Source organism: Portunus trituberculatus, chromosome 39 (genome assembly GCF_017591435.1).
Source record: "Portunus trituberculatus isolate SZX2019 chromosome 39, ASM1759143v1, whole genome shotgun sequence".
In the NCBI taxonomy this organism is placed as follows: domain Eukaryota; kingdom Metazoa; phylum Arthropoda; class Malacostraca; order Decapoda; family Portunidae; genus Portunus; species Portunus trituberculatus.
In genome coordinates this window covers 21,252,679-21,267,381 of record NC_059293.1, presented here as the reverse complement: position 1 = coordinate 21,267,381, position 14,703 = coordinate 21,252,679, and the positions used below count along the sequence as shown (strand labels likewise).

At 43.7% G+C, this 14,703-nt stretch overlaps 1 protein-coding gene across 3 annotated transcripts in view; it reads left to right on the top strand.

The window, feature by feature from the left end:
• The first annotated feature begins 347 nt into the window (after positions 1–347).
• LOC123515728 (vam6/Vps39-like protein) overlaps positions 348–14,703 on the top strand; it is a 39,952-nt gene continuing 25,596 nt past the window's right edge. For 2 of the 3 annotated variants that reach the window (XM_045274585.1, XM_045274584.1), the window contains exons 1-2: positions 348–408; positions 2,437–2,608. In XM_045274585.1, coding sequence (XP_045130520.1) covers positions 2,470–2,608 — 139 coding nt within the window. In that variant the 5' untranslated portion in view covers positions 348–408; positions 2,437–2,469. Of the gene's footprint in view, positions 409–2,436; positions 2,609–14,703 lie in introns of those variants that run through there. The other variant, XM_045274586.1, reaches the window with a different exon arrangement.

Below are 14,703 nucleotides of genomic sequence, written 5' to 3'. Positions count from 1 at the left end.
GTAAAAACATACTTAAAAAACTTGCGTCGCTTTAACTAGAACCTATGAAAGCAGTGGAGACGTAAGATAGAAGTGTTATAGAAAAGGATATGAATCGCGAGACATTAGTAAGGTAATTATAAGGACAAGTGAATACTGTAAATAACTTCTAGCCTTCAGTATTCACGAACCAACACTATAAACAAAAAAACGATGTCATTTTTAATACATCAGCAAACTCGTATATTTATTTCAAAGCGTACTAACGATCATAATTAGAGAAACAGCTCCGCCAATCAGAAACGCCCAACGCCTTGACGTCACAAACCGAGTCTATAAATACCCCCCCACACCATCCTGACGCATCTATTTGCTCGTTAGACACCGTCATGGACACATTCACCTCACTCCTCCAACCCTCCTGGCTCAGTAAGCATTGTATCTAAGTAATTTGTGTGCCTACATATCATATTAGTTACCTAGAGGTGTTTTAAGGCAAGTAATTAGATTTTGTAAGGATGATCAGTGGGTATTGCAAGATATAGTGGGTTTGGATACGTTTCTTCGTAATGATAGGTTGAAATAAGGAGAATGAGTTGTTACTTGGTTGTTGAGTGGTTACACGTGTGATATTTGACTACTACTAATGTTTTGCGTTGTTTAACTGCGTGTTGGGTTATCTTTGTGGTTTTCAGTTGTTTTTATCTGACACACACACACACACACACACACACACACACACACACACACACACACACACACACACATCCACCACACCACACCACACCACACCACACCACACTACACTAGACCACACCACACCTCACCTCACCTCACCTCACCTCACCTCACCTCATCTCACCTCATCACACCACACCACACCACCTCACCTCATCACACCACACCTCAGTTCATGTCCACACCACACCACCACCACCACACCTCACCACATCTCAGTTCATCTACACATCACACCACTACCTCACTTCACATCAGTATCACCACACCACACCTCACCTCACCTCACCTCACCTCATCACTAAACCACTACACACACACACACACACACACACACACACACACACACACACACACACACACACACACACACACACACACGCCACCGCCACCACACCAATGCATCCCTGGCGCTCCGACCCGCCAACCCCGCCAGCCCCGCCGCGCTGCTGCCAGCTTCGTTCCTTCGCCCTGCAGCGTAATGATTTAGGGCGTGTTTCCAGTGTTTTGCAGGTGTTTGTAGTTGCTTTTAGGGAAGTAGGTGGAGGAGGTGGTAGTGGAGGGATGGGGAGGTATGTGGGAGGGATGGGAGGGGGGATTGAGGTGGTGAGAAAAGGTGCAAAAAAAGCTACTTCGGCTTCACATCACGATTTTTTCTCGTTTCTTGTTTGAGTTTGCATTGTTTTTGTTTTTTATTTATTGATAGAAATGTAAATCAAGTTATAATCTGTAATAATATCGTGTCTAGCTGTGATGTTTTGTTTATCGTCGAAATAACACTTTCGGCTTTGTATAATTTTAACTTTTTTTAACTAGCACGCCTAGGATTGTTTTGGTGCTTGATATAACACCTAAAATATATGGAAAATATGACCCAAGTAATAATATTCCTTGATATTTAGCCTAACTATTCGTATTTTCAAATTAAAAAATTTTAACGGTACCAAAATAGAAAATAAAAAATCTTTATACGACGAGGAAACTGCGTTTTCCTTATTTGGCTGGAAAGCGAAAATTTTTCTTATTCAGAAAGTGTAACATGATATAGTGTGGCTGTGTTTTCCTTCTCGACATTATGATGTATTTGTGCACCGTTATTTTCAAATAAAGACCGCTGATTTGAGATCGTTTTGTAAACATTCCACCCGGTTACGTTTTTATATTTTGGTTTTTAGTTTAAGTATTTGTCTCGTCTAAAACAATAGTACATTTCAGTCTGGGACCCTTTTTCTTGTGGTGATTTTTAAAATGAATTACGTACGTAAATATTGTGCCACAGACACCTCTGCCGTGTCTTTCCCCCCCACCCCCCGCAGGTCAGTTCACCAATGTTTGTTTGCATTCCCCCTGTGTTTCCAGACCCAGTGAGTGAAGCATAGCCAGAATCAACCACCAAAGTAGATAAATAGCCATTACTGTGTTAAATAAGGTAGTGTTTTTTTATAGCCCCGTTTAGACTGCCCGGCGGCCACCATGACCCTGACCAACACCCCGCCCCACGAACCCCCGGCCTTCCCCGTGTCAACTCTCAATATTTCCTTCAGTTTTCAGTGTTTCCCGGTATTTGCTGCTGTTTCCCACATGAAATGCTTAGTGTGGTAATAAGAGTTAGAAATTAGGAAGTATTAGTGAGTGAGTGAGTGAGATGGTGGCTTGTTTTCTTTATATTATTGAACATTGACCAAAAGTAAGATAAAGAGTTTTAATGCAATCTTTCAGTGTGGAAGTGAGGCTGAGCTGTGTGGAAGGTAAATGACCAGCCTGTTGGAGCAAGGCAGTATCTCTGTAGCTCCATGGCAGAACTGTCCAACCAGTTCTATGGAGGAAGATGCACCACAAACCAACTACTTGGAATATTTAGACGCCAAACTGGATAATGAGGCCAAGAAAGGTTAGTTTTCATGATGTATGGACTTTCTTCTTATTTTTTCAACTGATTAGGCTTAAATTTCACCAGAGCATCGTAGTAGCAGTAGTAGTAGTAGTAATAGTACCTTCCTTTTTTTTAAGTTGCAGCCTGTGTGTGTGTGTTGTGTTGTGTTGAGGGTGTGTGTGTGTGTGTGTGTGTGTGTGTGTGTGTGTGTGTGTGTTGTGTTGTGTTGAGGGTGTGTGTTGTGTTGAGGGAGTGTGTGTTGTGTTGTGTTGTGGTGTGTGTGTTGTGTTGTGTTGAGGAGTGTGTTGTGTTGTGTTGTGTGTGTGTGTGTGTTGTGTTGTGTGTGTGTGTGTGTTGTGTGTTGTGTTGTGTGTGTGTGTGTGTTGTGTTGTGTTGAGGGAGTGTGTGTTGTGTTGTGGGAGTGTGTGTTGTGTTGTGTTGAGGGAGTGTGTGTTGTGTTGTGTTGAGGAGTGTGTGTTGTGTTGTGTTGAGTGTTGTGTTGTGTTGTGTTGTGTTGTGTTGTGTGTGTTGTGGATTGTGTTGTGTGTGTTGTGTGTGTGTGTGTGTGTGTGTGTGTGTGTGTGTGTGTGTGTGTGTGTGTGTGTGTGTGTGTGTGTGTGTGTGTGTGTTGTATGTTGTGTTGTATGTTGTGTGTGCTGTATGTGTGCGCGTGCATGTGCGTGTGTGTAATCAATGACCAGGTAGCCCGTGAGATTACTTAACACATGTGAGTATAGAGATATTGAACTTAGATACATCAAACATACACTCTCTCTCTCTCTCTCTCTCTCTCTCTCTCTCTCTCTCTGGTAATGACAGCTAAATTGCATCTTGGTCAAAGCTGTGTCTTCGAGGAGCGTTCAGACCACAATGCATGGCTATCTGAGGCAAGTGGGAGAGGGAGAGGAGAGGAGAGCGAGTGAGGGATAAGCGGATGAGACTCAATCGCTTCCTTCCCGCTTCTCTCTCACCAGTACTAGAAAATGCAAGGGTCGGAGAAAGTCAGTCACAGTTACTTCTTCCCTCAGAATCGGTTATTTCTTCTTATCACAGTTTTCTCCCTTCCTATCACAGTCATAGTCATTTTCTTCCTTCAATCATGTTTTTCTTCTTCCTCTCAACAATCACGGTTATTTTTCCCCACAATCACGTGTTATTTCTTTGCCACAATCACAGTTATTTCTCTGCGTCAGTGGTGGTGGTGGTGGTGGTGATGGTAGCGTGATGTCGTGCGAAAGCTAAGAATGGTGAATCAATAAGCCGATTTGTAACGTCATTCCGCTTGCAAAATACGGAAGGAATGGTGTTTTTGACTCTATCCGATTAGTAGACTCAAGCTTTCGAATCCGCTGGAAAATATGGAAGGTATATTTTGACGTGGAATTCACTCCTTGTCGCTTACTTTGCTAACTATAACCCCGATGAAAAATATGGAATGAAAGGATTTTTTTTTTTTCATGTTTTTCCTTTGGTAGAATGAAGCTTTCGAGTATGGAGGAAGATAAGGTGTTGTGCTTTTATATAGAATACACACCCAGCTCTTTTATTAACTACATTCCAACAGCAACATTTTAAGACCTTTTTGTTCCTATCCTTTGGCTAATTCTATCGGCTCTGTAAGGAGACTGGCAACTGAGTGGGGTCTTTTGTTCTTTATATTTTTGTTGTTCTTGGCCAGTCCTCCTCTCTTACATAATAAACTACTAAATATGGAAGAATGGTGTTTTTAGTCTATTCCTGCAGCAGCACCAATTAAGCTTTCAAGACCGGTGTTATATAATATGATAATTTAACGTAAAGTCTCCTTCACCTATCTATTCTAGTTTATATTCCCTTCCTTATTTTCTCTCGTTTTAGAAGCTTCCTGTCATGTCTATTCTTTTTCCTCGCCTTCCACCACCACTACCGCCATCGCCTCCACCGCCGCCTGCCCCATCATCTAAATTACGGCCCGTTTTTCGTCCCAGTTTCTTAGGTTAATCTCCATCTTTTCTTTTCTTCTTCTGCCTGCCTCTGCCGCCACCGCCGCCGCCGCTGCTCTCACGTCGTATTTTCTCACCCTCGTTCCCAATAGCAGTCTTTTCCTCACCGTCTCTTTTTTTTCTCTTCCCCTTCCTTTCTCTCCTTTTCCTCCGTCGTTCTATCCATCACCTTCCTTTCTTCTCCTCTCTAAAGACTAGCGTTGGGTTGTTATTCGGTTCCCTTATTCCCACGCAACAGTGGGCCTCCTGCCTGCCTGCCTGTTTGCCTTCTACATGCCTTTCTGCTTGCCTGCCTGTCTGCTGCTTGTCTGCCTTATAATGCACCAGCCTACCCACTTTCCTTCCTCAAAATGTGCTTTCATGTCTATCAATCTGTCAATATTTCTCATAGTTCGCTTGACTGTCTGTCTGCAGGTCTCTTTATTGTGTCTGTTTGTCTCAGCCTTTCTATTACTGCATCTTCGTATCTGTCCACCTGTATGTCTCTTTAATACTGTCCCTGTCTACCTGTCTCCCTCTGTCCCTGCCTGTCTATATCCCTGCCGGAGAGACCGTCAATATATCTCATACTCGTTCCTCCTCCTGCAGTGCACAGCCATCCCACCACTGCGCTCGTAACCAACATCACAACAAGCCCAGTGATGGTAAACTAACCCCGTCTCTCTTCCTCCTGCCCTGCCGCTTCCGTTCCTCCTATTCCACCTCGTCCTTGTCCTCGTCCTCGTCTGATTGGAATACGCCATTGACTGTTCATTGTGGATGTCTCGCAAACGAAGCTCTCCACTTGCCCCACTTCTGCTGATTGAGCTTGACAATGCCTGCCTTTGTTTTATAGTCCTCTCTTAATCCTTTCTTCCGCCCGCAATGCTGAGTGAACGAATAAATGCCCTGGTATGTAAGGAAAGGCTGGAGGGAATGAGCTAACTTAAAAGACTCGATCTGCAGACCTAAATGACTCGAACTACAAGGGCAAACACTCACTCGGCCATTTATTCATTACAGTTCCCGCAGTTATTTTTTTCCCCTCCACAGTAACGATCTCTGTGCGTATATAAGCTGGGAACTCCTGGGTTTGTGTATAGGGGGAGGTGGACTTTATGCTCTCACTGTAGGGAGGAACAGAGGAAGGTAGGGATGGTGGACTGGGATAACACATAACACACAAATACACACACACACACACACGCAAAGGACAATGTACTGAAACACTTCCGCACCGCACCTCCATTACATTCAAAACGTTTTATAGTTGAAGTGACACGCATTTCAACTGTATTTTAACGTTTTTACTCACAAATTAGCAAGACTTCTACAATAGTAACAGGAAAAACAGTCTTGAGAACCCGAAAAATCAGCTGTATGGCTTTGAAAAATAGTTAGAGAGAGAGAGAGAGAGAGAGAGAGAGAGAGAGATCCTTCCTTCCTATCTCTCTTCCTTCCTTCTCCCTCTTCTCTGAAACTTGAATAATTAAGTTAACGGATCGCCAGCTTTCTCGCTCTGAGGTGAAGTTGAAGGTAAGGACTGGCCTCATGAATATTGATGCAGGGGAAGGAGGGAGAGACGGGGTACGGAGGGAGGGATGGAAGGAAAGTGGCAAGGAAAGGGAAGGAGGGAGGGAAAAAGAGAGAGAGAGAGAGAGAGAGAGAGAGAGAGATTGGTGAGTGTGTGATGAGTACTCGTGTGTGTGTGTGTGTGTGTGAAGCCGTGATATTTTTTTATTATTAGGACAGCGATTCTCTCTCTCTCTCTCTCTCTCTCTCTCTCTCTCTCTCTCTCTCTCTCTCTCTCTCTCTCTCTCACGGGACGTTCACTGCTACAATTGTTTCTCAAGTTTTGCACTCCCAACTTTCTCGGGATAAATGCGTGCTCTCTCTTGGCGGAGTTCCTTGCCGGCGCACACAACTTGTTACATTCGCTCTGATACTTACAACATTGGGGGGATTTTTGCTTAATTCTCAGCGTTGGTGTTTCCGGAAAATACTCCTCGAAGTAGTGTGGACCTTTGTTGCAGGTTTTGTTACTCCTGCTCGTGAGGAAATGGTTACAAGTTCGAGCTTTTTGTTAGTGGTCTTTTTTGGGGGGAGCGATTTGAGTGATGCTTTGTAGAAGATGCTATGTTGTAATTAGTCTTAGCTGGGTATGGTGGAAGTTACTGTGATTTTGGCTAGAGGCGACCATTTAAAATACTTTCGTCTTTACTTTATATTTCTTATTATATAGATACCTTTGAATGGGTACGAGTAATAGTTTGACTTTTAATAGGCTCTCTTCAAAGTTTCTGGCATTCTTTGAGTGTGTTTTCATGATATTAGTGAGAGTTTGAGATTCTAAACACCCTCCAACTGTTATTAACATACCGTAGTGTAAAGTACTGCGATTTCCAAGAGTTCCAGTGATAATTTGACAACAATTTTGCGTCATCACGGCCAGAAACACACACGAAAACTAGCCTAATGACCCGTGCGGCCTTGAGAACACTCCTTATAAGAGAACAAAGCAACGAAGCATTTCCCGACACGGTGCAGACTACGGGTGATGATGGCCGCCTAGCTCCCTCACGGCATAACGCGGCTTACGTAGGGTTCAGCAAGATATCGTGAGCAAAACAACGTGAAATGCCCTGCGCACTGTAAACATGTCCTACCGGGATGCGAGTGCGTTCATGACTTGTATATATGTGTGTTCGTACATGCGCCGTTTCGCTCTATGGAACGTCAAGCCTCGTTCCACCGTGAAATATAACTGACCAGAATTCCCAGGAGCAAACACAGCGGCAAGCAATATCCACCTCAGTGTCCCGCGGCGGTAAGGTTCAGGGCTGCGTATTTTGGCGTATTCGCGATTGCTAACAGTGACTGAGATGGAGTCATCAGTTGGGTGACTAGGCGCCCTCACCTCTCCACTCAAGGCGAGCCAGGCAGGGCAGGAAAGGCCAGACTAGCGGGGAGCCAACCTGCGAGTTTCCACTGGGCTCGAACCAAAGGGCATTCGTGCTTATAGTTCAGAGAGACGCCACTGAGCCTCGCCACTAGCGGAATGGATGGATCTAGACAAGGTGGAAGTGTGGCAGTTTGTGAGGGAGAGGGGAAGGATGGATGATTGCAAGTGGTTCTGGTGATGTGGATTGGTGATTGAGTGTTTAGATTGAGTAGTTTTTCATGATACTATTGTTTGTGTGGAGGAAAGAGGAAGAAGGAAGGAATGAATGGTTGTTAAGGTGGTTCTGGTGATGTGGGTGGATGGGTGGAGGTGTTGAGGTGGAGGGCGGAATAAGGAGGAGCCCCATGTGGGTTAGACGCCTTTAAAACACCCATGTGGGAATCGATGGGGGAGCAGATGGAGACACACACACACACACACACACACACACACACACACACACACACACACACACACACACACACACACACACCTCTGACGTAGGTTAGTATAATGAATAAATGAATAGATAAGCAGATAAATAAATAAATAGATAAATAAATGAGTTCAGATCTTGAAATACAAAATGATTAATGATCTTAATGACTGACTAACTGACTGACTGACTGGATGAGTAATGATGGACTGCTGGTTGACTCACTGCTTCGAACTCCACCACCACCACCACCACCACTACCACTACCACCGTCTCCTCCTCCTCCTCCTCCTCCTCCTCCTCCTCTTTTCCCTCGAGTAAGCAAACCAAACACATCAACTCACCAATTAACAAGGTATGCATAAGTACGTTTCCTAATGCAGTATTCTAATTCTAAGTGCGAGTCCTTTTACTACTCCTATGTCACCACACGGAGGCAAAGATCACAGCCAGTGTTAGCGCCTCCCTCACCTCCCCCGCTAGCATTTCACGCATCTTAATTAACGCAGCACCAGTTACGCCAGCGCACAGTAAACACGCTTTGTTTATCCCGGGAGCCAGACGCCACGCCAGCCCCTTTGAAGTCGGGGATGATTTTTGAGTCTCATTGTTTATCTTCGTCGTGGAGCAGTGCGGGGGTGCGGAGGGGCAAGATAAGCCTGGAAAAGTACGTACGGTAAACATTTCTCTTGATGGCGTTGTTGGAAGTTGTTAGACGCGTATGGCGGAGGAAGTGAAGAGTGTGCACCGTGTAGTGAGCGGCGAGGACAGTCATGGAAGGTGTTACAAGTAAGTGAGGAGGTACTGAAGTGTGTACAGTGTTAAGAAGGCAGTGGCGCAGATAAACGGAGAAACTCTACTTCATGACAATGTTAGATGATTGTATAAGTATGCAACGTGTAGTGAGCGGCGAGGACAGTCATGGAAGGTGTTACAAGTGAGTGATGGAGGTACTGAAGTGTGTACAGTGTTAGGAAGGCAGTGGCGCAGATAAACGGGGAGAAACTCTACTTCATGACGATGTTAGATGATAGAAATGTGTGATGGTGGTGCTGGGTCGGTTAGAAAGTCCTATCTCTATTTTTCTCGGTAAATAGATATATAAGCCATTTTTTCATAATTTCTTTCATATTATACGTATTTGTGAGCAGATTGGACTCCTAAACCCTTCAGTACCATGACGCGTTTCCATATTCATTTTGCTTACTATTTAGTCGAGTTATACAGCTTCAGAAACTCATGTGGAGGTTAGTGAAGACTGTGGCCATTAATCTTCTGACCTGCATAGACCCTTCCTAATGTCAATAAAGTGGTGGTATCTTCCCCAAATCTCAAGGTAAAAATGTGTCCCAGTACTGAAGGGGTTAACGACTAATACATGTGGTTTAATCATTTTTTCCTTCGTTAAATAGGAAAGGAATAGTCGTTACCAAGTTCCTTTACCAGAACGATTACGTATTAACATTCTTTTTTACCGAATTACAGTTTTAGTTTGCAAGGAAGGAGAAGGAACAGGTGGTGAGAATGGCAAGTGTCCTCTGGTGGTCCTGTGCGCGCCGCTCCATAAAGAACACGAGGACTTCTGAAAGGCGAAATGAGTTTAGTTCTTGAAGTGACTTGGTGCTTCCCTCTTGGAAAGGAATGTCACGGGGAGCTGGAGAAAATTGGAACGGTGGCGGGCTGTTTCTGTTTCTGACTCAACGCTGCTTTGTTTCTCTATCTCAGACTCACTAACCTGGTAACCCTGTCTCGCTGTCTCGGTCTCGCTTTCCCGGTAACACTAGCCCATATTCTGAAACGCTTTGCTCTCCCACCATCACTACTTTCCAAGGGCGCTAGTTGAAGATACTCATGGTTTTAAGGGTGTTTTTATGGTTTAGGAGATAGATTGACCATATTTCTAGTTTATGAAAAGGAGAAACTGCCTTGAAAACTCGGATAGTCGTCTCTGTGGCTTTGAAAAATTGTCATAGTGAAAGAGCTGGACGTGTCTGAATATGGCCGTAAGTAATCCTGTCGCGCTAATCCGATTTTGTTATCCAAATAGTTCAACATGGCAAGGCTCAGATCACAGGTTGATAGTAATAAGAGCAAGGCATCTCAGTCATTCTAGCCAGCTTTCCCCCGCAGCCTACGTGGCGTGGCATGGCGGCCAGCTGCTGCTAAAAGCTTAGAGTAGTTTGTGGTCTTGCAGCAGCTCTTCCCCTGTCCTCTTATGTTACGTGCCGCCTCCCCCTCCTACCTCCCGCCTCTCTCCTCCCTACTCCCTCGCTGCCTTAGGTGGTGGCTCTTAGCTTGAAGAAAAGACGGAGAAGAGGAAGAAATGGGAAGAGGAAGAAAGTGACGAATATTGTAAGGAAAAGAATACAATTACACACAAGAAAAGGATATTGTAGGGGGAAGATATAGTGTATGTATGCAAAGAAAATTCAAAGTAATGGAGGAAAATTTTTTACTTTTTTCGCGTAGATTACCAAAATGTTTTCTCATATTCGGAGTTAATTATTCGTAGCACTCACAGTTGCAATCTAACGCTAATGAGAACGCTAACTAAAGGTAACTAATGTACCAACTTCTTTACTCTACAAGACAAACTACTTAACTTCACTTGCCAACTTCATAACTTCCGTGGATGACATTTCTAACACCAACACACGAACTTTTCAAAACCAAACAACTTAACTTCAACCTCTAAACATCTTATCAAAACCAAACAACTTAACTTCAACCTCTAAACATCTTAACACTAACATTCTAAACACTATCATTCTAACCTCGTAGGACATTAATTTCCTAACACCAACAAGCAAATTTCTTGTATCCGTATTTAGAAACCCTTTGCTCTCTTACCACGACAATTTCCCAAGGCCACAGAGATGACTAGACGGACTTTCAAGAGTTTCTCCTGTTAAAAATAAAGAAATCTTATCAATCTGCCTCTAGAACCGTAAAATCACCCTTAGAAACGCGTGTAAATTTAAATAAAGCCTTTAGAAATAGTGGAAGTGAAGCATAGAAGTGTTTGAGACTACGAGCCTCAGTATCAATCCAGCAGACGCACATCGCACTTGTCTATCCTGACGTAACAACTCAACAACAACTCCCTGATACATTTAACAAGCAAAACTCGTAGCCAAGGCACCCCTCCCAGCGTCCCAGGCCAGGCCACCACACTCCCCGGGGCGCGAACACAGCCGGCCAAGCTAAGTGCTCCATTAGGCCTTGCAAAGTACGATATATTTAGTGGATCTTCCTGCACTTCCTCCCCCGAGACCTCCGACCCATTTGCCTGGCCCGGTGAGGCGAGGAGAGCATGGTACGGTGTGGGTGGGAAGGGAAGGGAAGGGTGAGAGGATAGAAAAAGAATTTGTGATTGAAAGAGAAGGGAAAGGACGGAAAGGATAGGCAGCTACTGTTGTTATCGTTTGAGAGAGATGTGGAAAGGAGGATAGGAGGAAGAGAGAAGTGAATGAATTAAGGAAGAAGGAAAGGAAGGAAGGAGGGAGAGAAAGAAGGTGAGTAAGTAGCGATGGATACCAACACTGAGAGGAAGAAAGGGAAAATGAGAAAGCGAGGGAAGGAAAGATAGTAATGAATGTATGAAGGAAGGAAGGAAGAAAGGAAAGAGGGAGAGAAAGATGAGTAAGTAGTAAAGGATACCAACATTAACAGATAGAAAAGGGAAAATGAGGAAAGAAAAGGAAAGGAATTGGTTAATGAATGTATGAAGGAAGGAAGGAAGGAAGAGAAAAAGAAGAAAAAGTAATAAAAGATACTAACACTGACGAGAAGAAAGGTGAACGGAGGAAAGAGGAAAGAAAAGGAATCAATGAATATATGAAGGAAAGAAGGAAGGAAGGGAGGAAGGCAGGCAAGGGTTGTGTTGGTGCGCTCCGTGACATCACAACTCCCCAGCCAGTCAGCCAATCAGCAGCAAGATTAACTTTATGAACCGTGCCACATGCTGTTTTTAATTATATTAATGGAATACATTAATTTAATTATCAGTATTGGCTATTTTCATGCCGTGTGCCTAAAGGAAATGTTCGGAGGCTTTGATTACTACAATGTTTTTACCTATAACTGTATTTTTACGATGAATTACGACTGCTTTATGTTGCGTTAAGTAGATATAGTAAGTAAGAAACGGAAAGTATATGCAAAAACACTAATATAATCACTCCTAGAGAAGCAAACCACGATATAACAAGGGAGAGATCGATTAAGTTAGAGACATTCCAATACTCTCCTGAAATGAAAAGCTTTTAACTTCCCAAGAAAACCACGATTACCAAAAAAAGAAAAAGAAAAAGAAAATACAGGAATATCATCCAACCAGAGAAAGAAAACCACAAAGAAAACAATCGCAAAATAAACGGCTTTACTCCCCAGAGACTCACTGACGCTAGCTAGAATAGAAAACCTTGCATTAAAACCTCTTACTCACACATCAGTCACAGAAATAAAGCCACGAAGAGAACAATACGCAAATAAACAACTTTACTTCCTAGAGACGCCCTGACACTACCTCCAATAGAAAACCTTGCATTAAAACCCTCACACACGCTTCACAGCTACAACAAACACGAGTAATGCGAGAGAGGCAGGCTGAGGTGAGTGATGCCACGCCACCCACCCATCAGACAGCCACACACCAACCAGCCAGCCAGTGTTGCGATGATAGAGTGCCCGGGACGTCCCCTGTACCGTGTTATCCGAGACATTTGTTTACTTGTCACGGCGGCTGCGTTCTGTAAAATTTCCGTGCGGGTCGACAGTCCAGGGAAGCATTTGTCACACCAGCTTTAGAGGGCGTGGCATAATTTGAACTTGTACAGCCCCGGGAATGATGGAGGAAACGTGCGGCTCTTGCTGGGAAAACAGAGACGGATAGGTGAGGAAAATACTACTGGTGTTTTGTGTGTGTGTGTGTAGTGTGTGTGTAGTGTGTAGTGTTTTCGTGAGTTAGTGAGGTAAATGAGTATGAGAGGAGGTAATAACTAACTCTTGCTGGGAAAATAGAAACAGATATGTGAGGAAATACTGGTGTTTTGTGTATGTGTGTGTGTGTCTGTAGTGTTCGAGAGTTAGTGAGGTAAATGAGAGTAGGAGGTGGTATTAAGTAACTTTTGCTGGGAAAACATAGACAAATAGATTGAAAAATACTAGTGTTCTTTTGCCTTTTTGTGTGTAGAAAGATGTTCTGTTAGTATGCATGAGTTAGTGAAGTAAATGAGAGTAGGTGGTGGTGTTAAGTAACTCTTGCTGGGAAAACAGACGGATAGGCAAAAAAATACTGGAGTCCTTTTGTCTATTTGTGTCTGTGGAAGATAGGGTGCTGGTGAGCGTTTATGTAAGTTAGTGAAGTGGGTACGTACAAGAATTGGAGTACGTATTAAGTGATAAATGAGAGGAAGGTGTGTTTATTTTATCGTCGCTAAGATGAATAGGGAAATGTAAAAAAGAAAAGATGAGCCGAATGAAGAAATAAGAGATGAGTAAAATAAAAGTAAAAGAATTTCTCTCGCAATTCAAAAAGGAAAATAAAACTGAAGACAGATGAAAGAATAAAGACTAAAAACTGAGCGAAAGAATAAGAAATAAATAAGTGAAAGAAAACATATATATATTCCCATTTTCATTCAACAACTGAGCGTCACAAAAAAAGAAAAAAAAGAAGAAGAAATGAATGAGAGAAACTGAGAAACTACTATTTTTTCCCTGCTTTTTATTACTATTTTTCCCGCAGCAGCTGAATGTCGCTAAACGAGGGCGTGGTGGCTGTGGCGGCGGTGGCGGTAGTGGTGGTGGTGGTGGCGCTATGTATTCTGGTAACCTAACGAAATATTGCGCAGTTGAAGCCTCGTTATTCCCGCAGTAAACCACGCTGCCAGATCCATTTATAGCTGGTGTAGTTTAGAGCCAGCCTGGAAAATGGCATGAACGGGACAACAGGTCGAGGGTTCTAAGTTTAGCCGAGCCTTTATTGTCGCCGGGAGTGCGGGTGGAGGCGTGGATGGCGTGGAGGTGTGGAGGTGTCCGCGCCAACTGGGATTCACGCCTTGTCCAATATCGGGGACTTGTGTTTATGTATCGTCAACTCGTAGGCAGATCTGGCAGGGTGCAGGGAGCTGGCTGGGCTGGGGTGAGGAGGTTGGCAATCACCCCCACTCCCATCCATCCACTCCCCTTCCCTACCCTTCCCTCCCCATCCTTCTCTTGGCCTCAGTATTCGTGTATCTGTCTCTTCGTGTTCTTAACACCTTCAGTACCAGGACACATTATTTGCGTACGATTAAACCATTTTATTGACATTAGTAAAAATCTGTGGAGGTCGGAAGATTAATGGCCACAGTCTTCACTATCTTAATCCCTCACACGAGTCTCTGAAGCTGTATAAGATCACCAAATAATAAGCAGAATGGATATGGAAACGCGTCATGGTATACTCAAGGGATTAAAGGCTTCATTCTCTCATTAGTTCCTGGTTCTTCTCCTCTTCCTTGCAGTAATCAGTGTCTCTGTTTACTCGTGTTCTTAAACCTATCATTCTCTCATTAGTACCTGGTTGTCCTCCTCCATGCAGTAAACCATAAAATCTACAAAAAACGGTGAAATGGTTGACTGGTTTTCAGATTCTATATCGTCAACTTTAAGTACTTAGAGTCTGTTACACGTGGTCGAGTGGGGGTGGGGAAAAATCTTTAACCCTATCATTATTGAGACGCATTTGTACCATGAATTTTGGGTATGATTAGTGTGCGTGAGTTAGTGA